The sequence below is a fragment of the Symphodus melops genome (genome assembly GCF_947650265.1).
Source record: "Symphodus melops genome assembly, chromosome: 16".
NCBI lineage: Eukaryota > Metazoa > Chordata > Actinopteri > Labriformes > Labridae > Symphodus > Symphodus melops.
Genome location: NC_136706.1, coordinates 6,717,504 through 6,743,178, shown reverse-complemented (window position 1 = coordinate 6,743,178; position 25,675 = coordinate 6,717,504). Strand labels below are relative to the sequence as shown.

The window sequence follows — 25,675 nt, the reverse complement described above, 5'->3', positions numbered from 1 at the left end:
TTTAGCTGTGTTGTAATTAGTTTTGTGTGTGTGTGTGTGTGTGTGTGTGTGTGTGTGCATGGGAAAGCAAAACGAAGGAGGGAATAGAGCTTAGGGAGAGAAGGAAAGCTGGTGGAGGGAAGTGGACGGGAATTGAGTCTTTGCACAGAAACGGATGGATTACATGTTCTCTAATGATCGAGAGCGGCTATCGATACGCCATGGAAAGCAGTCAGGTTTTTGTGCCGTGAATATTTCCGAAGCTGCTTTGCAGACACCCTCGAAGGAGTCCCAAAAAAACCCCCGCCAGTTTAGATCCGCCAGTCTTCTGGATTCTGCATCTTCCATAATATGCGCTCGCAAGACTCCTTTTCCCAGAGCGCCTGATCTCATAGGATGATGCCCCGGCTTGGTTTCTCTGCTGCTCTTTGGCCTGCATGCCAAAGAGCAGCTCATTTCTTCCTGCAGGTGACTCCTTGTGTCTGCTCGGTGCATCCCAGCTCCGGATAACTGTGGGCTGTGGGCCCTCTCCAGGAACCTGTGCCGACACTCAAGACACTCTGTCCAGGATCACATGCTCGCAGCTATGTGGACAAGAAGAGTTATTTAACAAAGAATCTGCGAAAGCACACAGCTTGCCTTCCCCTCGGTGCTATTTGTGGCTCTTTTCCTCCGAAGCGCTGTGCAACACGTCTGACTCAAGACTGGAGGGTCATGCGGACCAGAGTGGTGACTAACTCTCAGCTGTGTTTTTTGAGTTGGAGCTGTGAATATGCTCGCCTGACCCCAGCAGCAAGTCATCTTCTTCGTACGAGGTGTGAAACAATCCGGAGCATCAGTCGCTGTGTGGACACTGGGCCTCTCTTTGGATGGGAAACATAAGCTGGAGGAGCCAGACGTCCTCCGAGGACACTGACTCCTCTCTTCAGGGGGATCTAGACGAGGACGCAGGTAAAGTCCGATATATGACTTCCTCCTGGTGCCGTTAGAAGTCTTCTGTTATCGCAGGGTTGATTGGTGAATTTGAATAGTTTCTGATGATGTCAGAAGTCTGAGGAACTGAACACGGTCCATGAGTTTAATGTGAAAACAAAGTTCAAGCGGTTGAGCTCTCTGCGTTCCCCTGAATTAAAAAAAACAACACAATAATAAACAGGACGCGGTGGTACGACTTCAGCTTTATTCATCATACTCACAATGTGCAAGGTGAGCCAAAAAAAAAACTGCAATAACGACTACTTTGCATAAGCTACGGCAACCCTCGAGGGACACATTACTTCTTAAAGGCGAGCAAACGCAGAACGCTCCGTTTACACGAGCCGTGACCAGGAAAGGAGCTCAGTCTGCAGGGACCTGGGTTGGGAACAGGAAGGGCCGTCGGTTCAAGTACCGGCTCTGACCAAGTCTGGAAATTGGCCTGGTAGCTGGAGAGGTGCCAGTCCACTTCCTAAACACTGCCGAGGTGCCCTTAAGCAAGGCACATAGCAAGATAAGCGTGGCGAAGCTTTCATATCATGAAATACTAGTCCAAGGAGAAATCAGCAGAGACCATGATCCTTCATCAAGACTGTTCCATCACTCAGCCCCAGTAAACATTGATTTATTTTATTTTTTTTAAAGGTGGATGCTTGCATTGTTTCGACTTTTATCAATGCATTTCTTTGTTTTAAGACCACCGCTGCCAGTTTTGGAGCTTCGGCGTAAAACAGGTTTGCTGGCAGAATGAAATGCAGGGGACATTCCTCGCTGTGCTTTTTGTGTCTTGTGGCTTTACACAGACTGCTCATTTGCTCTGCTGAAGGCTCGGGCAGACCCAACCCGAGGAGGCTGCTGTGCAGGGCCGCAGGTTGCCTCTGCTCAGGCTGCTTCTCCGCGTTATCCAGTTCGTGTGCTGAAGCCACACAGCTCTCCTACTTTTTTTGGACCGCCAGGTTGAGGAGCTGTCAGATTTTGCGGTAGGTGCGGTCGTTGTAATCCAGTTACGCGACGGACACAATATTTGCTTGTAACACCGAGGGGGGCATCTTTTAATCCCACCTCCATGCCTTGCTTCATCACGGCGGCTTAGCCTGTTTGTTGACCCACATGTTGGAGTTAATGCTGTTGAACGTATGAATGATTTCAGCTGTGGGAACACATCCACCCTGGTGAGCCGGTAGTACATGGAGGCTCCATAATTAAGGTAGCAGAGTCCATCATTGAGTAATTACACAGCACTGAGTGCCATAACACCTTGTTTTGAAAGCACACGTTGGGACTAATAAATCTGCATTTCAGACCGGCGCAGAGTAAAAGTCGATTGTTGTCACACGTCTTTTTTGACCCCGGTCTCCTCCTGCTGTGATGTCACTCACACGAGACAGACATTGTGATTGGTTTACAGACGATGGGTCTCAGGATCAACATTCAAGCTTGATAGAATGAATGATAATTAACAGGATGATTTCACTATTCAATCCCAGATGAAGCCGAGGCCGCGGACTGTCTGGAGGTCGGCTCACAGAGGATGCAGCTGTGTTAACTGATTACGCCCTTTTCCCCACCATCTCTGACGTCACGCCACAGTATTGTCGTATCCAGACGGTGAAGAGCGAATCTACAGAGACCGGGAGGCAATCCACCTTAAGACGTGGAGGTTTTGCATCCGGTTTATAATCAATTAAAATCTTGTCTTATTCCATCCATTCCAGTCAGTCAAACAAACATGCCGTGTTCAACACAAGCGATGGAAATCCGTCAGAGGGGCCGAGCAGGAATGGAGCCTAAGTCCATGCTGTGACTTTGACAGCCTGATTGTTTGGAAGGCGACACGGAGAGGATTTCTCATGCTTCCATGTTGGAAAGCTGCGCCGCATGCGCACGTAGTTTCCCCCCCCACTTCTGTTTGTTACCTCGGTGACAGACCCGCGCACATGTTTCGGTGATGTTGTCTTGGACACGCGCGACACGAAACGTCCCGACCAGATTTCTGCGGAAACAAAAATGGCAACGTCTGTAGAGAGAAGTGTTGGGGACAGTTTGGGAGTGTTTGATCCCTTAAAACGAGTCACGTACGACAATCAAACAGATATGATGGTACGGCTGTAAAGAAAGCTTGGACTAGATGCTAGAATTAAATCCTGCATGAATAATTCACTGGAGTTCTGAATGCAGAATGCACATCGACGTTTTCTCAGGTCAAGTCAACTTAATTTACAAAGCACATTTATAACAGCCAAGCCGGACCAAAGTGCTGCACATTAAGTTCAGTAAAATAACTTTGCAATATCAGGCCCATTTGATTTGAAGCTTCCTCGTATTATCACATGCTAATGAAATGTTAGCTGATACCAAGAATACAACACGGACACAGTATCGGCCGCCACAAAAGAATGGAAGCGTATCCATCTGCATGTCATTTTGTTTGCAGCCAATATGAAGTGGGCAGCAGGAAGGAAGAGTCTGAAATGAAACAATTTCAAAAGCCAAAGAAAGATGTGGGGACTCTGAAAGGGGGGGGGGGGGTCCTGTGTGATGTCCAGCTTTTTTTTTTTGTTGTTGGTGTGTGTGTGCTCATGTTCAGTATGTGAAATCGCTCAGAGCCCAGGGTGGCATGGCTGGGTCAGGGAGCTGGCTCACAATGAAGGGGATGTCCCACAGTTGCTGCCAGTTTCCGACGGCAGTCTAAATCAGGCCTGCAGAGAGACGCAAACGCCTTGTTGTCGGGGGCAAGATGTGGAGTTGTGAGTGTTTTTGGTTTGTGTGCTTGTCTGGACGCATAAATGACTCTGAATCATTGGTTTGGGATCATTTTGTCGTACCCAAACATGACATGCTTTGATGCGCGCGCACACACACACACACACACACACACACACACACACACACACACACACACACACACACACACACACACACACACACACACACACACACACACACACACACACACACACACACACACACACACACACACACACTTATTTGTTCAGTCAGTGGTTAGAAGCCTGTAGCTCCGTGTGTCTGCCTCCACTGACCCACTTCCTCTTGGATGTTCCTCCTCATACATCCTGAATGATGGAATTTAAAATAGCAATAAAACATGCAACACTGTGGTTTTATGAGCTTCGAAGGAAATTGTAAAATACTAGAGTGAGTTAAGTCGACCTCTACAATGAGCGCATCTTGGATCTCATCTCAGGGCTGTCGGTTTTCACATTTTCACTTCACTTCTTCTTTTTTTTTTTTTTTAAATTCCAGCTGATTATTGAAGAATTCTGTTTCATTTCATTGACTATTCTCAAACAGATCCATGTGTTCTTCTTCTTCTTTATTCAACCGTCCGTTAATACGGCAGGTTTGTAACGTAAATCAGTCCGGGAGAAAGGAACCTGCTGCCAGCATTTTGACCATTTAGATGCAAATGTTATATTATTTTTTTAAAGGGACACTGAGACCAAATTTAGAGAAGAAAAAAAAGACATTGTTGACATTTCTCAACTTGAAAAAAAACAATATTCAATTCTGCCTTTGACATTGTCAACAAACGGCAGAGCCGACCGCTGTCAGACAGCGTGGAAAGTGTTGCAGACAGTGGAGTTGGAGATTTTATTCCACTTGTTCTAAATCATCCCAAGCCGTGTTTTTCTGTAATCAGTTGGCAGGTATTGGAAACAGTAAACGGGTACGTTTCTAAGCTCGTGGATAGGAGGATAGTGGCAGATAATATCCGTCAAGTTCAACAGCTCCATGAAGTTCTACCATCAGTAAAATGCTTTTCATAAATATTTGCCTTTGTAAAGATTCCATTAAGAGAAGTATCACTGCTTTTAATCCCACCATGCACAGTTAAAAAAGAAGTATGGAGGTGAGGTAAGTAGAATAAATCACATGGATAACTTTATAGTACCAGATGTGTTTAAAGACCCCACCGTAATGTTTGTTTTGGAAGGCTTGGAGTATAAATTTAAACTCGGGTTTGACAGGGTTTTTTTTATGATCCACCTCTTTCATTCAGTGTGTCTGCAGAGGAAGGTCAGAGGTCAAAACATTAGCCAATCAATAAATAGCTGGATGGGATGATCTGCAGTGTGGACCTTCACTCGGTGAAAGAGTAAGAACGCTTTAATCAATCAACTGTTAAAAAACACGTGCTCACAAGTTTTTGAAAAAAAATAATGACTTAAAAGCTGCGACGTCTATATTTGTATGAAGGTTTAGAGGTTTTCTATTAGAGACCAGACCTAATCACAATAGATCCTCAATGATAGAACGCCTGCCGTCTTGGTCCCGCCTTCTTTCAAACTTTTAAATCCTGTCCCTCCCAGCTCCATGTCCTGCCCCGACACGCTGCTTCATGTGGAAAAATGTCAAACCACAAGAGCAACACAGACTGTTTTTATGTGACCTTTCTACAAAAATATGTGTGTCACCACAATAGACTCGGCTTAGAAACTCAAAGATCAGGCTTTTGCAACATCTTTATATAGAAACACTCCAACCAGAGGCTTTAAAGAGAGAAACATCACTTTACCAACTTTAAATCCACAAGAAAAGAAACTGTGGGAGTGGAAAGAAATGACGAGCTTCAACGACAGCAAGGAGAGAATGAAAACCCATTCCTCCTTTTTTGTGTGCACAGTTCAAGAAATTTGAAGCGATTCCAGCGTGTGGATTATTCACCACTCACAGTTTTAACAAGCGCTGGTTAATTAGAAGTGGCTGTGCGAGGGCGAGTCCCGCTCTGTGTGACTGACACAAACCTATTTTTAAGAAGCTGTGAAAAAACCCGAAAGCCGAGTTTGTTTTGTTTTTCTGTTTTGTTTTGTTTGTTTCGCCGAAAGTGCCTTTGACCTGCGATGAGACGTGTGATTTTGAATGTGTCCGTTCGTCCCGTCCTTTTTGCGTCGTGTGCGTGCAAAAAGTGTCAAGAGGACGTCAAGCAGGCCCGCCGCGCAGACAAGGCGAGCATTGTAGGGCGCTCTAACGCGCAGCAGAGTGGTACCACTTCTCGCTGCTTGAGGCCATTTACTCACAAGATCGCTGTTGCTTATGCTTTGCTCTCTCAGTATCTGTCTGTCTCTTGTACGCAGGCTGTGAAGTGATTGGCTCTCTTGTGGCTGTTTGTCTCTGTGTAGGATCACTCTCCCGTCTCAAGTGCTTTATAGAGCCTGTTTGCCTCACTCTCTCTCTCTCTCTCTCTCTCTCTCTCTCTCTCGCAGCTGCCGTTCGCAGAGAATTCATCTGAGTAGATCACAGGGTTTTTTAGCTGTCGCAGTGTCTCTGTTCTGCTGCTGCCTGATGTTACAGATACTGACAAGCCGGGTATTTATAGCACTGTTGTGCCTCTTTAGTCTATCGGTTTCACCCAAGGTGAGCCTGCCGTCTGCCAGTCGGTTTCCTCTTACTCTGCCGAAAAAACTCGGATCAGAAATTGAGCTTTCAGCGGAGGCAAGAAAATGCAGGAAAACAGCCGCAGCGAGAAGGTCAACTGAAGGATCAGACTGTTTTGGAGTGTGTTTCTGTTGGCTGGCTGGGGGTGCACTGTCAGGCATTGTTGCTGTGTGTTTAGGTTGAAGTAACAGGCGAGCTGTGAACAGTGGTTGTGAGTCCAGAAAAAGAGGGAGCGGCTCTCAGCGAAGGAGACGAGGGGACAGGAAAGTGTGCCAATGACCTCGGCGTCAGGGGGGAAGGAACAGGAGTGGTACCCAGGATTGTGTGTGTGTGTGTGTGTGTGTGTGTGTGTGTGTGTGTGTGTGTGTGTGTGTGTGTGTGTGTGTGTGTGTGTGTGTGTGTGTGTGTGTGTGTGTGTGTGTGTGTGTGTGTGTGTGTGTGTGTGTGTGTGTGTGTGTGTGTGTGTGTGTGTGTGTGTGTGTGTGTGTGTGTGTGTGTGTGTGTGTGTGTGTGTGTGTGTGTGTGTGTGTGTGTGGTGATTTCCCGCCTTCAACCCCCTCACCTCTCATGCCCTTTCACTGTGTTCTAATGCAACAGTGTAAACGTGTCACCACAATGTAATCGTGAGCCGTCACCGCTTTGTAAAACATCAGGATCAAAATGACGGCTATAACTTTTGTTCTTTTTTTCTGATCTTTTCTATTTAGTTTGAATATTTGTGATTGTCTTCGTGTGACACACACTCCAAAATTATAATATGCATTTTACACACACAAACGTGACACAAAAAAAACATGGACACGAGTTTGTTCTTTTTGGAAATCCTTTGTGTCAACCCTTTAGCTCTGACGGTTAGGAATATGCTAAATAAACACCTATATACCTACCTGTTCAAAATCGACTGTTTCATCTGCTCATTTACGACGCAACACACGGATTTTCTTCTTTCGAATGCTCGTCTTATTGTTTCAATGTTTTGCTACTGAAGAATGAAAACAGTAGGGATTCATCTAAGCATCAGTTTAATGCTAGCATGCTAGTTTAATGCTAGCATGCTAGTCTACCTAGCTGCTGATGCAGAGTACCGGTTTGTTATTTGGTCAAGGAAGTCCCCCATTGGGGAGACTGCTGTGATAGAATGTGTGATTTGTATTTTCGTGGTTAAATATGAAAGAGAAAGTTGGCAGCTTGAGAGTTTCCTAACTGTGGAGGATCAGCGATACGAATTTCATAGAACAAGTTTTTTAGAGCCCGACCAATTAATCGGCCAACCCATAATATTGGCCGATATGAGCATATCCAGTGATTACGGGATTGGCTGGTTTTATTTATCGCAGATATGCACTGATAATACTAGATTGATTCACCAATCAAATAGCACTTCATTTGAGTATCATTGTATTACACGAGACACGGTGACGCACGTACAAGCACAGTAACTTTCCACTCAAGTAATGATCTTTTCAGAATATGTTTGATAACTGCATTTTAGGGATCAAAGCAATCAAATCTGTTTATCTTTATCCATCTCTCAGGTCGAAGATAGATAGGGGGAAAGACATCAGCCAATATATCGTATCAGATTTATTCTCTCTCCCAAATGTCGATATCGGGCCAAAAAACTTTAAAATACAATGTATGTACATGAAATCTCTGAGCTCATTTATAAAACAGCCACTGAGAATAATGAAGACTTAATAAAAAGGTCTCTATCAAAATTGTCTTGTATTTTAAACGTCAGTGCAGCCGTGTAAAGAACGACTCTGAGAGAAGGTCAGCAAGCTGAAAATGAATCATCAATACCTGGTCATTTGTCAAGTCGGTCCCTCGACTTTAGTTGAGCTCCCCTGAAAGTGCTTAAGTGCCCGAGCCCTGTCAAAAAGCTTGAGGTTATAGATCCCTCCTTTCTTCCAGTACACGGTGATGTAATGGAGCTTTTTTAGCTTTCTTGAGACTCTTCCATCGTATAGCCTGTGTAAGTACTCTGTGGTTCAAGTCCACCACACACCCTTTCCTATTTCACTTCACAGTCCACGCAGCCCTTTTGGTCACCGTGCCAAACCGTGTGTGCAACCTCTCCTGTGTTGGATTTTACAACTGGGGCATCAGAAGCTCGCAGCTCACGTGCTGTATCTAAACCGCGTTGCGTTTGTTGTCGATTCTCTTGACGACCAGGCCCCGAGGGCTCCCCTTGTGTTACCTTTTCTTTTCTGCTTGTGGTTGAATAGTTGACTGACTCTTTGTGTGCTCATTTGTCCCTCTCTCTCTCTGTCTCTTTGGCTATAGATGTGCATTATGCGTGTGTGTGTACAGTGTGTGTGCCTGTTGTACATCGGACAATTGAGTGACCTAGACCTCAGGGCTCGCTCCATAGCTTTCAGTACAACCAAATTGGACCGCTGTGCCAAGTGCCCCCATTAACATGTTCCATTAGCTCATTCAGAGCCCATAACAAGAGCTCAACCAAACAAAAAAGAGGACATTATTTAAATAGTCGCAATAATTTAAAAGTCAGTCACAGACCAGAGTCCATGAGAAGGCATCGAGGACCCTTAATAAATCATGTTTAATTTAGTGGCAGTTACTCACTGACATGCTTACATAAAAGGGCGGGTGTGAATCAGATGCATTGGAGCGGAGGAATGGATGAGTAATAATAATTAAAGTAGCTGGGGGGGGGGGAGTGGAGGGTTAATATGACAAGTGAGCCACCATCATCAGTCCCAAGAGTGTACTTTTTTTTTTTTTTTTTGGTCATATGCATATGTGGACCAACAATGTGGTCGTCTTTGTCATCACGCTAACAAGAAAGGAGGAAACATGTGGGCTGAGAACCAAGAAGTTGTGTCAGTCAGAACAAACCACGAGCCCAGAGCGGAGGCACATGGGGGTAAAGAGGCACAAAGGGGTCACAGAGAAAACACAGATGGGAGGAAAGATGCTGGTCAGAGAGAGAGAGAGAGAGAGAGAGAGAGAGAGAGAGAGAGAGAGAGAGAGAGCTTTGCAAGAAGCAGTTTTGTTGGCTCCGCAGTTAAACAGAGGACACATTGAGGCTGGAGGCTTGTAAATGTTTATACCTCCACACAATACGCAGGCCGCTTTGGTCCCCCCCCCCCCTCCAAAACACCACCTCTCAGGCGACTGGCCTACATTGGACACATTATGGAGCGCTGCGTCGGAAGCTTACTGGATTAAAAATGCAACGATCTGATTGGATGGTTTTTATTCCAGGAGTACATCAAAAACGTCCTCAGGAAATTTCTCATTAATGATTTAAGGCTCGGCCAGAAAAGTTCTTGGAAAGCTTCACTTTGGATTAATCCTGTGATGGTATTAAAAATGAAACCTGTAAAGACAGACAGAACTTGTCCTGGTGAGCTTCGTTTGAATACAACCACAAAAGTCAGTTTCCCCTGTGTGGTGCAGCACAAAGTCCCCTCAGGTTGAGGTCTATCTCTTTTGCACATGCTTTGTAGTCAACTCATCTATGTCACAGTGTTTCAGTGATACAGTTTTTCTTTTTTATGAACAGATGTACAGCTCAATTCAAATAACCTACAAAACAGATTTCAGACTGATTTTTGACTTAAAATCTTCTCTGGATTATTAAAAACACAAACCTGTTCATTTTGAGAACTAGTGTAATATTTAGAGGGCTGTAATCTCCGTTTAAAACTGAATATCACGATTATTCCGCTGATTAAACTGTTTGTCTACACCTTGAACAGCACCTACCAACATGACGTTAAAGCTCCTGTAAGGAGTTTTACGGGGGTTATGAAACAGGTTGAAATAAATAATGGTGGCATAATGTGACCCCTAAAAAATAAATAAAACAATCATGGACTCAATTTTCTCATTTTTAATGCTCGTAAAAGCTGCCACCGGGTAGATGTCAAAAAGGCAAGTTATAGCCTTAACAGTCTTGTGATTAACTGTTTGAAGAATGAAGAATTTAGGTTTAACTTTTTTTTTTTTTTTTTTTTTTAATCAGAAAACCCTTCTCACACATGTACAGGGCAAAAAAAAAAAAGAAGACAGTTGTCCCTGCTTCTTCCACAGGGGGCGCCAAAATCAACAAAAATCTAAAGTTTCAAAAACAATCTTTAAAGATGAACAATAAAGAAGATTATATTCATAACATTGACACAATGAATAAGAAGCACATCTCATCTGCAACCTGTGTAATTATAGAACCGTGCATTGTGTGTTGTAGCCTCGGCAGCCTTGGGTTCAATCATAGTGTTTATTTAAACCACTGTTATGACTATAAAACGTTTGGTTTGTTCTTTTCTCTGTACTGCCTCGAACCCTATTTTTCTCTCATGTAATGGGTACAGTTAGAACCGTGTGATTTTTTTTTTAAAATTTTTTTTTAATTTCCTTACACAACACTGTTGCAAAACATTGCTTGAAGCCACAGATTTACTGCTTTACATGACGGAGGACTCGGATGATAGATGGTGCGTTGTGAGGCTGCTGTTTCTCAGAGTGGCATCACAGTTGGCCTTTAAATTCAAGGAAAAAACACTCATGATGCGTCAAGCAGAAAAGTAGGCCAGTGCAGAACGTTTTTTTCTGTTTTAATAATATGATTTAATCTGTGCTGTTGGTGTGATGGATGCTGGGTGTTGTGTGTGGTTGTCCGGCTTTAGCCAATCATCCTGAGTAATAAGAATGGACCACATAGGAAAGAAATCAGGCTGAAGAATGCAAGGTGTGTCGACAAGAGATTAGGCTGGATTTTGCTGCTCTGTGCCTCTACATGCATGTTTGTTGCTTGTTACAGCTTTACATATTTTCATCCCCACTGATGGTTTTTCCTTGTAGATCTGTCGCACAGAGTCGAGGGGCGGAGGGTTTTACGAGGTTGTTTGCAACCAGGAATCAGATCATGTTTTCACGCCGAGCGATCTCGATCTAAAACAGCACTCAGAGGTGACGAAAGAGTGGATGAGGGTACATCGGAAATAGTTTTTATCTCAGAGTGCCATCTCGTGAATCAGAGACGTAATGATGTCTGCTTCACAGAGCAGGAGTTTCCCCATTCACGTATATCCCCGACATCCTCAGTCTGGAGATCTGAAAGCAGATTGAGCGAACGCCCATCAAGGACGAGACAGTTTTAAAAAATGCCTGACGCACACAGACGGATGATCTGTGACCCAAACACACTCTCAGCGAGCAGCTGGAGATCTGATCTGCAGTTTGGTAATATAGATATATGGGTTATAGATTGCCTCTGTTGTGGTGTCATGCATGGTCCACCAGGCAGTCTGTTCCCAGCATGCAGAGCGCCTCCACCACCACATTGATATTTGCTCGCGGCCATTGATCTGTAGTTGGTGGGTCTGCTTTACCGGTCATCGACATACTGACGGGCATGTTTGTGTAAGTTATTTATAGCCTCGGATAATAAGTCGATGATGCTGTTAAAGAAAACAATGCTCCTTTTTTTCCTGGGAAAGAATTTTCTTTTCAAGAAATCCCAAACTACAACTTTTAATTTGAAAAGACAAACCATTAGCCTAGAGCAGAACATAATTCACAGTGTGTGTTTGTTTAAAAACAGATATGTGTTCCTCATTCTGAAAAGAAAGCACAAGTGTAATATAGTAGCTTCAATGTTTTCTTTAGGTAGACATGAGTCCAGATAGTGGGAGTTTCAAAACAGCCTGTAATTCATCCCTGGTGTCGTTGGAAACCTCGTGCAACAGAGTCACCGTTCGAGACAGGATGAATTAAACTTTCTTAAAGTTCTACTATAGATGTATATTCTTTATTATCATTTTCAAGACATGATGAAAGAAAAACCCTGTCCCTAAAACCTTAAACTCATACTGTATGGATCCTTTTGTGTAAGTTGAACATTCCCGTATCCTGTGCTCGGCAGCTCGATTCAAAGTCTGACTTATTACGGTTATTTAAAGATGTCTAAAGTCATTTCAGAGTGAGTGGTTGAATAATACAGTATGTTTGCGTTGCATGATTTGCTTGTTCCCATGGAAACCGTCTTCATTTACTCATTTTCTAATTGAAATCCAATTGATTGCTAGCTGGACTGGGCACTTAGCATCCACTCTATCTCGTTTTCTTACTCAGTAAATGGACTGGGTCCTCTCAGTGTTCCTGTGGCTGGTCGTTGAACAGCACAGCTGGAAGTCAGTAAAACCAACCACTGGGCTTCTTCCTCCATTACTTCTCAAATCAGCCATTAAGCGAGGCCGCGCTCAGTCTGCATTAGGGCTTCCTCCCTTCCCTGCCATCCTCCAACTGAGCCTCACACTCGCAGCCTTCTGTATCTTAGAATGCAGCCTGTTGATAACCGAGGACATGAAGAGGATTGGTATTGAACATTGAACACTGCCCGGAGGAAGCCAACCACTACAATGCAGAGAATAAATAATTCACTCAGCAGTTGACTATTTCCTGTTGAATTTCCTCTCTTTTCCTCTCCGTCTTTCTCTCTGCTGTTCGTCGAGCGCGCCTCCGGCTTGCACCCCACTCTCCCGCTCCACAGCAGCTCTTACCTGTGGACATGTGATGTTCTTTGTTTTTTAGTTTTACTGTTTTATAGACAGATAAGACCTTGCTGCAGATAACAATGTACACATTAACAATGCACCATATATTCACATTTTGTATCCTAGGGAGGGGATTCTCTGACTTCTACTTGGATACATGTCAAGAATAAATATTGGAAGTACAGTAGACTGTGTTTAATTCCAGTTCAACACAATGCTGAAAAAGAAGGTAAACTTAATCCATGTATATCAGTAAACGGACGTTTACTTGTGTGGGCCTTTTTAATGAAAGAGTGTCGCATCAATCATGATCCCCAAGAGGAAGAACCTCACTGACTTTGATGATCTCGACTTTTCCCATCACACAACAATGTGGTTGTCATTTTTCTTTTATAAGCAACATTTTTGTTTCTCTTGATAAGTAGTTGATGAATTTACAGGGAAGGTCGCACAGCTCTTATGATGCCATAAGGATGGACCCTTGAAGTTTTTCTAATTGTCTCATTTTAACATCTGTTCTTTGAATTTTGTGAAGTTATTTGTTTTATGTCTCCATCTGGATGAAAAAAAAATGTATATGGTTCCTGAAGTTCTTATTTAGCATATTAAAAGCATCAATGATCCCACCAGACGGAGGTGTAATTGTTAGTGGGTAGGGCTAAGCAGGCTAACAAGGCTAATATTATCAATGCGTTAGCATGTTAGCATTGTCAGCATACAGTTTTAGTTCAGAGAACTTTTTTTAATAAACCAGTTGGTCAGTGGAGATCAGATTGTGAGATTATTTTGGGTAGCCTCTTCTTAACATTTTCTACCACCTGTCCTTTTGTCATTTGACTAGAACTTTCTCCCGTACACTCCTCTAGTTTAGAGTCGGCTCGCTCTTTTAACAGCTGGCAGCGTGACCTTTCTGACTCTTGTTTTTGATCATTTCGCAGCCTCTACGTGTCCAAATACGCAGGGATTGCTCACTTTCATTTAGCAGGCCTCCTCCTCACACAGGGGAGGAGGAGGCAGCAGCTGTGTGTGTAACCTTAGGCACAACCTCCTCTGTGGGGCCGGCCAGCTGTCCCGTACATCACACCTGTACCGGGAAACAACCAGATCAATCTGCTCGCCTGTCACTTCTTCTGGACAAGCTCATCTGTCACCACTCATCAGTTGTGTTGTAAGGATCAAGACCAGCAAATGGGATCCTGGGATTTCCTACAAGAAGTACATTTCATAGTCAGTTGGCTGTTTTCATTTACATTAGGTAGAGACAGAGGAGAGAGAGAGACAAGTTCATGTGTACAAAGTAATCTGAGCTGTTATATGTAGAGATATTAGATACAATAATTTATCCTGCAGGGATTCAACATGAACTGATGTCTTTGTTGTTGTGGAGAAATCCCCCTCGTGACTCAGTTTCCACGGAAGACGCTAGATGTACGTGTGACGGAACAACACGAGAACGTAATGTGCAGGTCTATGCAGGTCCACAGTTAAATACAGATTACAGTATTTATCTATGAAACTGTGTGTTTTTGCTTACAGCACTCGTACATTTACACTCTTCGAGTGTGTGTGTTTTCTTATTGTTTAATCAAGCTCTGAGACAATCCAGGGACTGTGGGGCGTTATGGGACCCGACTCTACCACAGAGTTGTGTGTGTGTGAACTCTCCCAGGCTTCGTTTGAGAGTCGTTCAGACTCGAGTGTTTGTTTAAAATGTCCCAAAGGCCTTTCGAAAGCAGAAAAGAGTTTAAGCAATTTGAATGCACCCAAAAGTTGTTTACTGGCTGTGGCCAAATGCTTTGCTAGTCGGTGTCCACAATCTGCTTTTTTTGTCTTACTAAAAAAAAAAAAGTCAACTTAGACACGGTACTGAAGTTTTTAACAGAATCATGATATTTGTAGAAACCTGAATTGTAGAGCTCATGTCATTGCATTCTGCAACTATCAAGTTACAGCGTATCAGAGAGAATCAAGTGTGTGTGTTTGTGTGTGTTTGTGTGTGTGACTGTTTACAGCCGAGGAGACGAGCTTCGCCCTTTATGGAAGTGTAAAGACACTTACTGTTCATCATGCCGGCTCTGCTGCCTTATTACACTGAATCTTAGGGGGAGGTAAGGGAAGATATTTCTGAGCCCCTGGTCGTAATCAACAAGTATAAAGGTGTTATGAATAATCAGGTGCATTCTGGGAATGCTGAAGTGTCTATTTCCAACACTTTTTCTGTCCTCTTTGTCTGTCATATGGCAGTTAAAATCCACATAGAAAACGTACCTTAAAGGGGACATATTATCACCTTTTTTATTCACCTTTTCAAACAGTCCCTCTGTGCTCGAAATGAAACATCTGTGCTGTGCTTTGGTCCAAATATAACAGCAGAGGAGGTTTGTGACCCTGCAGAAACCAGCTCTCTCAGAACGCTGTGTTTTGGTGTGTGTCTCTTTAAATGTTATGAGATCCCTCTGAGTTTTCCTGGTAGACATCATCCCTCTGCAGCGAGAAAAAAATGGCAGACCTGTGCAAAAGTTTTACTCTAGTCTGGAGGTGGAGTCCATGGGTGGAAATACCAGGCGAGGGGATTTTCTTACTAGTATCCAACTTCATTTGAAACAGAGCAATTTTCTCTGTGGTAAGACTGAGGCAGACCACAAACAAAGGACTGGGTGGATTTATTTCAAATTGTTTTGGTCAATAGTCACTCAGGTGTTCAAAAACACTTTGAAAGTATATTTTTATATTTTAAAATGTTTTTTGCAGGTGTACATGAGAACCCTGGGGGGCGTGTTGTGGCCTCTGCAGCTGAAACATAAACGGGGGGTAAAAACTATTTTTCACCGAGTTCATTCAGATTCAGTGTAACAGACATTTCAACCAATGACATCACCACCTCATAACTCAGAGCAGGCGTGCAGCTGCAGAGAGAGAGCGAGGGAGCGAGCCCTGAGAGAGGGAGGGATGGCCCCGTCTCTGGTGGAGGGCGGATGCTGAAAGGCTACACAACTATAACAGAGCACTGCACTGTGTTCAGGGTATTCTCTCTGTCACTTGCACCCTGTTCATTTCTTTCTGGCGATGATGTCATTTCCATGCAAGGCCAGACTTCCAGTGAACTCCAGGAGGAGAAGGAGTGAGAGGGATGTGGTGGAGAACTGAATGGGGGGGGGGGGGGCCGCGCCGCGCCGCCTCCTCCTCCTCCTCCTCCTCTGTGTGCATGATAAACAGCTGAGCCAGCCACGGTGGGGCTGCGATGGTGTCTAAGGGGCCTGTATCGATCAAGGCGGCGGTGACTCATTATGCTGATGTCACTGCGCTGCTTGACTTCGGGCTGGGATTGTGAAGTTGCAGCTGTAAGCTCACACAACAGTCCTTCTTGGCCTGTTGCAAGCTGGGATCGAGCGAGAGAGGGTGCAGCCTCAGGCCCTACATTTTGCCAGGAATCTGTGGGTAAACCAGATTGGATTATACTCATATGGAGGCTGTTGTCCAATCAGAAGCATGCTGTTTGCTCGACACACAGCCATGAGGTGACAGAATAGACCCCATGGCTTGGGGGCAAAACTGATGACACGGGTATGTTTATCCTCAGGGTACAGAAAGAGAAAATCCCCTTCACTGTCAGCTCTTGTTTTGCCATCCAGACTCTAGTTCGGTGAAACGGCATGAATCCCTTGTGGCAGAACTATAGAGTGTTGACGCAGACAGCTGCGGAGCAGGATGTCACCTTCGGGATGATCCGCTGTCCGAACTATTGATTTCAGAGCAACATATTTTCTCCCAGTCAACATTTCGTTATAAGGCACCAGCAGTTTGATTGTTGTATCTCACAGGTCTGGACAGCTGTACATTGCTGCTGTATTGATATGTTGTCCCACCTCTGCTTGTAGCTAACCTCCCAATCGGCAGCCTCATCATCTCCGTAGCTAGCTCGGGCTTCATCTGATTGGCTAGTTAGTCTGGATGCATGGCAGATTTTTCCATCTGCACCGTCAATCGTTCCAGCATCAATGTGAACACTTGGCACCGTGTGCCTCCATATTTCATTCCAGACGGTTTTGCAATAGCTTTTAGTGTGCATGATTACATCATTTGAGGCGAAAAAAAAAAAACTTGATGATAATGCAGCACTAGTGCTAAAGCTAATATGTGATCTTTTCACTCTGCTAATTGTGTAAATTGAGGAGACAAAACATTCAGTTAACCATCCCCATTGAGAGGCTGTTATCTCTGTTACATGCTGTAAAGTTTCCCTTTTTATAGCGACGTAACTGGGTCGCTTATTAAATGTACAAATATTCTACATTTGTCTCTTCAAACGTCAAGAGTTATGTTGTATTCTAACAAAGCTGATTTGTTTGCCCAGGAATGCGTATGTGGCTGTTGTGCTCGTGTGTGGGATTTGACCCGTTTGGATGTGTTGTGATAGGAAGTGGGTTCCGAGTGTAGATTTGAAGGTGACACAGCAGTCATGAGATGAACATTTCCGGTTGCTTATTAAATCAGTCGACAAACCATGAGTAACCAGCAGAACAGCCGGTGGTGTTTGTTTTGTTTTTTTTCGCACAAAGGTTTGTGTTTTTCTGGGTGAAAGCGGAGCCTCGAGGGGCCGTAGCTGCTTCATCATCACATGCACGGGAAGAAGAAGCTCCCGTGAAAGCATTCTCATCAACATTTTTAATGAGGCACACAGGCGACCTCGGCCTGCCTCAGCAAACTTTGGCTTTTGCTCTGACTCGGGGATGAAGAGGATTAGAGGGTGGGATGTCACAGTAGGGTGGGGATATGTGCGGGTCGTTGGGATTGATTTGCGAAAGCGCTTCCCTGTCGTTCGTCTGTTTTTTTTTTGCGGAGTGTTTCAAGCTGTGCTTTGCTTTTAGTTCTTCAGGGTTTCTTTCTTTTCTTTTCTGATCTTTGGTTGTCATCAAGTACAGAGGTGATCACACCACGTTCTGATTCTGTCGCTGATAACACCACACACTTCCAGCAACCAGCAGCTCTCCCCTCTCCTCAGTGAACAAGTGGGCTTCTGCCAAATGACTCTGCTATTACGAAGCCCCTCTCAATAATGTACCATAAAGCAATTTTCATCCCAGCGGCAACCGGAGTATTTTATTATAGCCACTCTGCTCTGTTGTCCTTGTCTCTCTCTGTGTGCTCGAACATGTGTGTGTGCACATCTGGACACATAATGGACTCCTGGAATAGACTCTATTGCTACGCCTGTCCTGCAGATTTATGGTTTGCAACCACAAGACCAGATGACAACTGGATGTTGAAAGTAAAACATATTTACCAGTGTCTTCCTTTCTTTAAGAATATATAAATAAATAAAAAATTCCCCCCCTCAAACGTAAAAAAAAAAAGTCTATGCCTGGGGGACTTTTCAGCCAATGGCGTTGTGAGATTTCATGCCAACCCTTCAATTTGCTTGTGCCATCTGTTTGCATCACACTTCGACTCCCGCCTGAGTATCTCTCCTTCTCGACCGACCACTCAACTTACTATTTTTCCCTTCTGTCCACAGACTCGCAGCGGTCCCATCTGTCCTCCTTCACCATGAAGCTGATGGACAAGTTTCACTCTCCCAAAATCAAGAGGACACCATCCAAGAAGGGCAAGCAACTGCAGCCCGAGCCAACAGCCAAGAGTACAGAAAAACCCACCAACAAGGTGTGTTTGCACGACACATTCAAGTGCCAAAAAAAAAAAAAAAATCAGTGTACTATGGGAAATCCACCTTTTTCCCACCTATTCTGTGAGTTTGTTTGTATACAATTGTTTTCCTGTGCTCCCCATTGTGTCTGTGTGTGTGCGAGTATCCCTGCTGGTTCCCACAGCTTCCCAGTCGCTGGGGCGGCTGGCTGCGCTACAGCAGGTGTCTAAACTTATAAAGACATGAATGGAACTGGGACACTTCCTGAATGAGCTCCACGGCTGCCTCCTAGGACTTAGGATGTAATGAGTATGTTCAGCCTGTGAAGAATGGAGACGCTGAACTAGCCTCTCGCTGCAGTACCTGGATGGCTCCGAGCCACATCACTTGATGTATGGAACCATGGGAATAATAGAAGCAAAAGGAGAGATCCCAAACAGCCGTTACTTTAAGAACTACTACAAAGGTTGCTTACTAGAGCCAGAACAATGTGGATCTTTTGTTCACACATACAGAAATAATAAGGGCATATATTCCCAGGAAGGACATTCTGGTCATTTTTTCTAAAAAAAAAACTGTCCATCACTATCATGGAAATTTCATTTCCATTTGTTCCGAACATGACAATACATATGATGTTCACAGGAAAACCGGAAGTTAAAAAAAAAAAATCCTATCATGTTCGGAAAGGAGCAAGGAGAAGAATACATCTTATTTTTACCTGCCCCTTACTCAAAAAGAAAAAAAATAACAGAAACAAGATGGTTTGTCCAATTACGAAATCATTTTAATAGATTCCGTTCTAAAGAGCTGCTCTCCGTTGTCTGATTCATCCCACTGTAGAAGGTAAGCCGGCTGGAGGAGCACGAGAAGGAGGTGGTCAGTGCCCTGCGCTACTTCAAGACAATCGTGGACAAAATGGTTGTGGAGAAGAAGGTGCTGGAGATGCTTCCGGGTTCGGCCAGCAAGGTGCTGGAGGCCATCCTGCCTCTGGTTCAGCTGGAGGCCCGGGTCCAGCACAGGTGAGTCACTCAAAACAATAACATCTGTGTACGTATTTGAAACGTGTAGCACTTGCCTGTAAACTTGTATTTTTCCTCAATGGACATTTTAAGAGAGTCATTAATATAACTGCTTCACTGTTGATGTCATGAAAGAGTTAATCCTCTCCGTTCTTACCACTTGATGCAGCTCATGATGTAGCCTGTGTGCAAGCGAGAGACATGCTAGAACCAGCACGACGTCGAGCGACACCTTGCTACGGCTCGTAAACATAGCTAGCATGCACTGACGCACGACGTCCCCTCTCCTCCAACGACTCATGAGCTCAAAGCCTTTTAAACTCGATTCACGCGTCCGTCCCCGTCACGTCATCAGAAATGTAACCTTTCAGGGAGGTCAAATAAATTGGCATCTCGTCGCTCTGTTTGCTCTCTTCCTCTCCGGTGAAAAAGCTAACGTTGCCTCCTGAGAATGTAACCTTAGCTGCACTTTTGTTTGGACTTTCAAGACATGTTGGAACTTCTCTGTCTTTGTCCCCGTGCCTTCCCCCCCCCGCCTCCCCCACCATCTGTCAGTGCCGCCGAAGGTATGGAGGGTCATAGGTGACCGATTTTGTTGCTTGCAGCTCTGTGTTTAGAAGCAGGTTGACGGATCGTTGAGAAAGCGCCATCCGACGGGAGTTTGACCTCCAATCTGATGGAGTCAAACCCCAATAAATCAAAGTAGAAGCTTAGATGTGTTTTTGGCAAATAAGCTCCTGTACATCAAGTCAGTTTTGCGTGACAACCAGTGAAGGAGAATTTTACCCAGAATTGGTTCTGCACAGTGAGTGTTAGATCGTCTGCAGTGATTTCAATCAACATAAACTAGGTCAACAGTGGGTGTTACTCCTACTCGCTGTCTTCGCACACAGTGTTAAGTTGATCAGAGCTTATTTGCCAAAAGGTTCCTGTATTAATCCTAGATCTGCTGACTTTATTATAATAGCACCTCTTAGCTCCAGTGTGACCTACAGCCCTGAGTTAGTCTTTCTTGGTCAGACCTCTCCACCCTTCCATCCGTGTGGTTTCGTCTCCGGCTCACCAAACGGCTAAGCTGCGAGGAGACAGTGGATGGCACTGTGAATCAGCTGCAGCATGTCTGGACAGGCCTGCACCACACCTTAGTGTTGGGTCTGAACTCATCATTCACTACAGGCAGGGACGACATACCCGCTCCCCCGTGTGGTTACACATTTCTCTCCCAGGCACTTCCCCAACAAATGCCTCTTAGATATGTAGTTTAATCGGATGGTGGATTGTTAGAAGTGTGACGGTTGTTTTAGTCTGGATGGGATTTTCGTCGTCTCCAGTCTAATGCTGGATTCACATGGATTCAAGCGGACAGGGCAACCTCTTCTTAACAGCATGAGAAAACACATGCAAACAGGCAGATTAGACAATGAAACATGGAGCTTTACTGATGACAGAAACAGCAAAACAAATATCAAAGTTATGAATTCTGTCTATTAAAGGCAGGGTAGGTATTTTTTTTCTCCAGATGCACTTTTTAAGATTTTGGTTGAAATTGTCTTTAGGTCCTGACAGTAATTAATAACTCATGTGCTCTGAAACAGAAAGAAAAAAAAATCTGTCCTAAAAGCGTGTAAAAACTTCAACCAATGTCTGCACTCGGTACACGTTTTTATCAAGCCTCTCTACCCCCGTGCATGCATGAGCCCACAATCAAAGCATGAGCTCACATCCGCTTCTGGACCAATGGCACTAGTGCGTGTAAGTGAGGGGGCGTGGCTTTTGAGGGAGCACAGAATCGAGAGGGTGAGTGATGCTGGTTTTTGAAAATTACCAAGTGATGTTATTTATGACCAACAAAACAACACAACTTATTTCCAGACATCTCGTTTGTCTTTAATCAGAAAATAAGATTTGTTAGCTCAGCATAATTAGCTCCTACTAGCTTTTTTTCCCTTATTTATGCGCTTCCTCCATCTTTAAAGGAGCTATCAAACAGTGAGTTGCAAGATCTGACGCCAAGTATTCAACGATCAAAGTTATTTCGATGGCTAAGTCGTGTGCCTCCTCTGCGGATCTCATCAGTTTTTACCGTGCTCCTCTCGTCCACTAAACGAGATCAAATATGCCGTCTACTGCTGCCTGAGTCCACGTGAATCCACTATGCACACGGTTTGCTTTTTTTCCAACTCCCTCTTTCTTCTTCTTTGATCGTTCTCCTCACCTCTTTCACCTTCCTTTACTTTCTCTCCTTTGCCTCATTTCTCGTGTCTTCTTCTCCCGCAAATACTTTTTTTTTTTTTCCCTCCTCTCACTCCAATCCCCTCTCCTTGCCCCTCTCTCGTCAGTTCGGCGCTGTCTTCCTGCCACAATCGGGTCTATCAGAGTCTTGCCAACCTGATCCGCTGGGCCGACCAGGTGATGCTGGACGGCATCGACCTGGAGGACAAAGAGAATGTGGCTTCAGTCACCGTCGTCATCAAAGCGGTGCTGGACGGAGTGAAGGTGCGTAGGAAGTGGGAAATATTCTCGTTTTTTTCCCTGCGTTTTGGGAAGTGGTGGCGTTATCAAAAGAGCTGCCGGAGCCGACTTTGTTGTCTTTTTCCACTAACAGGAGTTAGTGAAGCTGACCATAGAGAAGCAGGAGCAGCCGTCGCCCACCACTCCCAACAAACCAGCACCACCTGCAACCCCAGCAGAGAGGTGAGTACACAGTGTGCCTTCCAGAACATACACACACACACACACACACACACACACACACACACACAGTGTTCATTAAGTCGGCAACGTTTCTTTGTGTGTAGCAGCGTGTCGTCAGAGATGCCCTCGATAGATCGGGAGCAGGAGGTCTCCAGTAAGACGCCTCCAGCTGCCGCTCCTGCAGAGGCTGCCTCCGACATCCAGGATGAGGACGTCGCCCCTCCCAAACCCCCTCTACCTGAAGCCAAAATGGCTGAACTCAGGTGAGGCTGATGGACACGAATAAATTCAGCATCTGTCACATAGAGAAGGTTTTTTTTTCTTCTTCTTCTTTGTTTCGGTCTAAGCGTAGTGTTAGTTTTACCAAAGTAAAAAGTCGATAACAGTCTTTTTCAAGTGTTTGTCAGGGATTCTTTTTTTGGTTTGAGGTTTCCTTTTTTGGTCTGTTTTGTCTCCGTCCAATCAGAAGCCAAAGCTGTGTGGCGACGTGGTCAAAGGTTTCTTTATAGCCTTTTGCACTTTAGCCACGAATGCAGAAGTACCCAACATAGATTATTTCTCATCGTTATTGTTATAGGTGAAAGTTGAAGTGAAACAGTCTTGTAAGATGAGGAATAAAGAAGGCTTAAGGGGGATTTCCACATTTTCCTTTCATTTCACTTATTTATACTTTGAGTGGGATGAGAAAGGGGAAAAAAAGGCTGCTTGTTTCATGAGTCTTATTCAAACGAATCCATCGAAGGGTCCATCAATCCAAACCCTCTCCTTGAAACTTTCACCACTTTCATACTTGAGTCTTTACATTTGGCGCACTTTGGCTGCGGCTGCTGTCTCTTCCCATCTTACTCTCTCTGCTGTCTTCTCTCGCTTTGTCTCATCTCTGGTTTCCCCGTCGGATTTTCGGGGGAACAGAGCGCAGTTGAGTGCTGACGCTGGCCAAAGGAGACCCTCTCAGAAGGAGAAGTATGTCAGCCCTCAGGATCATCCGTCTCCATTATAACATCCCAACCCCCTCCCCTCCCCTCCCCTCCCGCACACACACACACACACACACACCTCTCCTTGTCCAGCTTCTGAATTGGATGAAAGTGTTTTTCTTGTACTTGCATGGCTGCATTATCCCAACATTTGTGTCCTCCTGTTGCGTTCCCCTCAAGAACTCCTCATCCAATCAGAAGACAGTCCCAGTGCATGACAGTGTGCTACTGACCCATGCTGTGTTTTTTTTTTTTTTTTTGCTGGCCTCCATGGCATGGCGCCTCGTGTTCCCCGTTTTGACTTTGCATTAACTCACTGGGAGAATTTTGGATTGACATTGCAGGACAGCTTCATGTTACAGCTACGAGAAGCTAATATGAAACAGTCCCATCTCACTGTTCCACCGGAAGGATGAGACATGGAGCGTGTGTGTTCATGTATTCATACAAGGTTTCGTGTGTGCATACATGCCTTTTTATGAAAGCTGTGGTTTTCTCTCTTGTCTGATTTGTCTCTATTGATTTTTCCTCGAGGATTTAAAAAACAAAAACAAAAAAAATACATCCTACATCCCTGGTTTTATATTCTCTTTCTCTGTATTTGCAAGCAGTCCCCCACCGGCTCTTCCTCCTAAGAAGCGTCAGTCTGCCCCCTCGCCCACACGAGTCGCAGTGGTCGCCCCAATGAGCCGCGGCTCCAGTCTGCCCTGCAGCGTCCACAGACAGGTGAGGGATTCAAGTCTTTATTATCATTGTGCAAAACAATGAAAGCGCAATGGCTCCCCCTGAGCTGGGTGGTGCAGAATAAGATAAAAGCTGTATTGAGAAACTGGAAAAATAAAACATTTAGAATGACACGGGTATCGAAGAGAAAGTCATAACTAACATTTTACAAATAGGATAACAGAAAACCGAATAATTAGATATAAAGATAGACATTCCTTAATCAAGCAAAGTGTCAAATACAGTGATTGAAAATGTATATGTTACTATTTTTTTGACACAGATCTTTAGGTAGTCTAAGCGTGTTCAGAAGTAAGTATGTTCATACTAATAGCGCAGATAATAACCCATCTCGAGGTTCCTCTCACGTCAACATTATGTAAAGTAAACAGCGAGAACAATGACGTTTAAGGTCTCTTTTTTGTCTCTGCAGCAGCAGGACTACGAGCAGGAGTTCCTTCACAGGCGCTTCTCCGGAGGGAGCCAGTCCTACGGGGGCGACTCTCCGCGCCTGTCTCCGTGCAGCAGCATGGGCAAACTCAGCAAGTCGGACGAGCAGCTCTCGTCCATGGAGCAGGACAGCGGCCAGTGTTCTCGTAACACCAGCTGTGAGACGCTTGGTAAGACTACAGAGGCAAACACTGGATCATTTCCCCTAAAAAAAGTCTCATGTCACAGAAAACATGAAGCTCTTTCATCAGCTGATGTTGGTTTAGGTGACGGACATGCTTCTTTTTGAATTAGCAGTGTTACTAATTGATTTCTCATAATAAGCAGAGCCTTATGTGAGTTGGTGCTGCTCCAAATATTCATGTAAATTAAAAATCTTCCACATAGAAATTAGGTGTGAATTATGCTCTCTTCTATACCTTTCTGTACCCAGATCACAAATAAACATCTCTGCCCATCATAATATATACACAACACATAATCAACTAAACTCAACTTGGAATGACACAGTTTGTCACCAATCTCTTCTGCTTTTATTATTAGAATTTTTGGATTCAGTTTTGGTCTCCAGAGTACAAAAATATCCAGAAATATCTTACAACATCCGGACGTTAGTGCAACCCTTTGTGTTACTCTCTTCGTCTTTTGTCTTTGTGCGTTTCTTTTCACACGTCCTCATGTGTTTACTTGTTTTTCCCATGAAAATTTCACAGAGAAAGGCAACAAAAAAGAGAAGCTGATTCCTTCAAGTACTGATGATCCATATGCATAGCATACATAAGTTCAGAGCATATATATGATCTACATGGAAGTTAAACTCTCCTGCGTGTGATGTTCCACAGTCAGACGACGGTTTCTCTGGAGAGCGGTCATCACTTTGTTGATCTTATCGAACCTCCACACAACACATTTGCGGTCTTAAAGTGGCGTTAGAGAGTGGTGGATCATTTTACACAGGCAACCCACACGACACCAACATAATACTCAGTAAAAGTGTCCGAATCCTGGAACCATAATGGAATTTACAGAAGCTGAGATAGTGGACTCATGGTTACACTCTGATTGTAAGATGATAAAAAGTTGATTATAAAACATACTGAAGTTGATATTGATGTCTTTTTATAAGTAAACAAAAGTAAACAAGCTCATGTGCATGAAGATTGATGGTTTCTTTGTAGTTATTTTTAATGTCTGAAACAGCTGCAGGAGGGTAGCTGTCAGACAACCGGATTCACAGCACGCTGCAGAAATAAACCTTTTTATTACATTTAGCATGGCGAGGGTTGACAG

The 25,675-nt window shown here is 44.3% G+C and overlaps 1 protein-coding gene across 1 annotated transcript in view; it reads left to right on the top strand.

Annotated features, from left to right (window-relative positions):
• Positions 1 to 25,675, top strand: part of rapgef1b (Rap guanine nucleotide exchange factor (GEF) 1b) — a 46,608-nt gene that overhangs the window by 4,345 nt on the left and 16,588 nt on the right. Inside the window, exons 2-9 of the mRNA XM_079363617.1 lie at positions 18,391 to 18,536; positions 19,363 to 19,541; positions 21,881 to 22,037; positions 22,147 to 22,235; positions 22,340 to 22,498; positions 23,148 to 23,198; positions 23,824 to 23,938; positions 24,369 to 24,555. Coding sequence (XP_079219743.1) covers positions 18,391 to 18,536; positions 19,363 to 19,541; positions 21,881 to 22,037; positions 22,147 to 22,235; positions 22,340 to 22,498; positions 23,148 to 23,198; positions 23,824 to 23,938; positions 24,369 to 24,555 — 1,083 coding nt within the window. The remainder of the gene's footprint in view (positions 1 to 18,390; positions 18,537 to 19,362; positions 19,542 to 21,880; positions 22,038 to 22,146; positions 22,236 to 22,339; positions 22,499 to 23,147; positions 23,199 to 23,823; positions 23,939 to 24,368; positions 24,556 to 25,675) is intronic.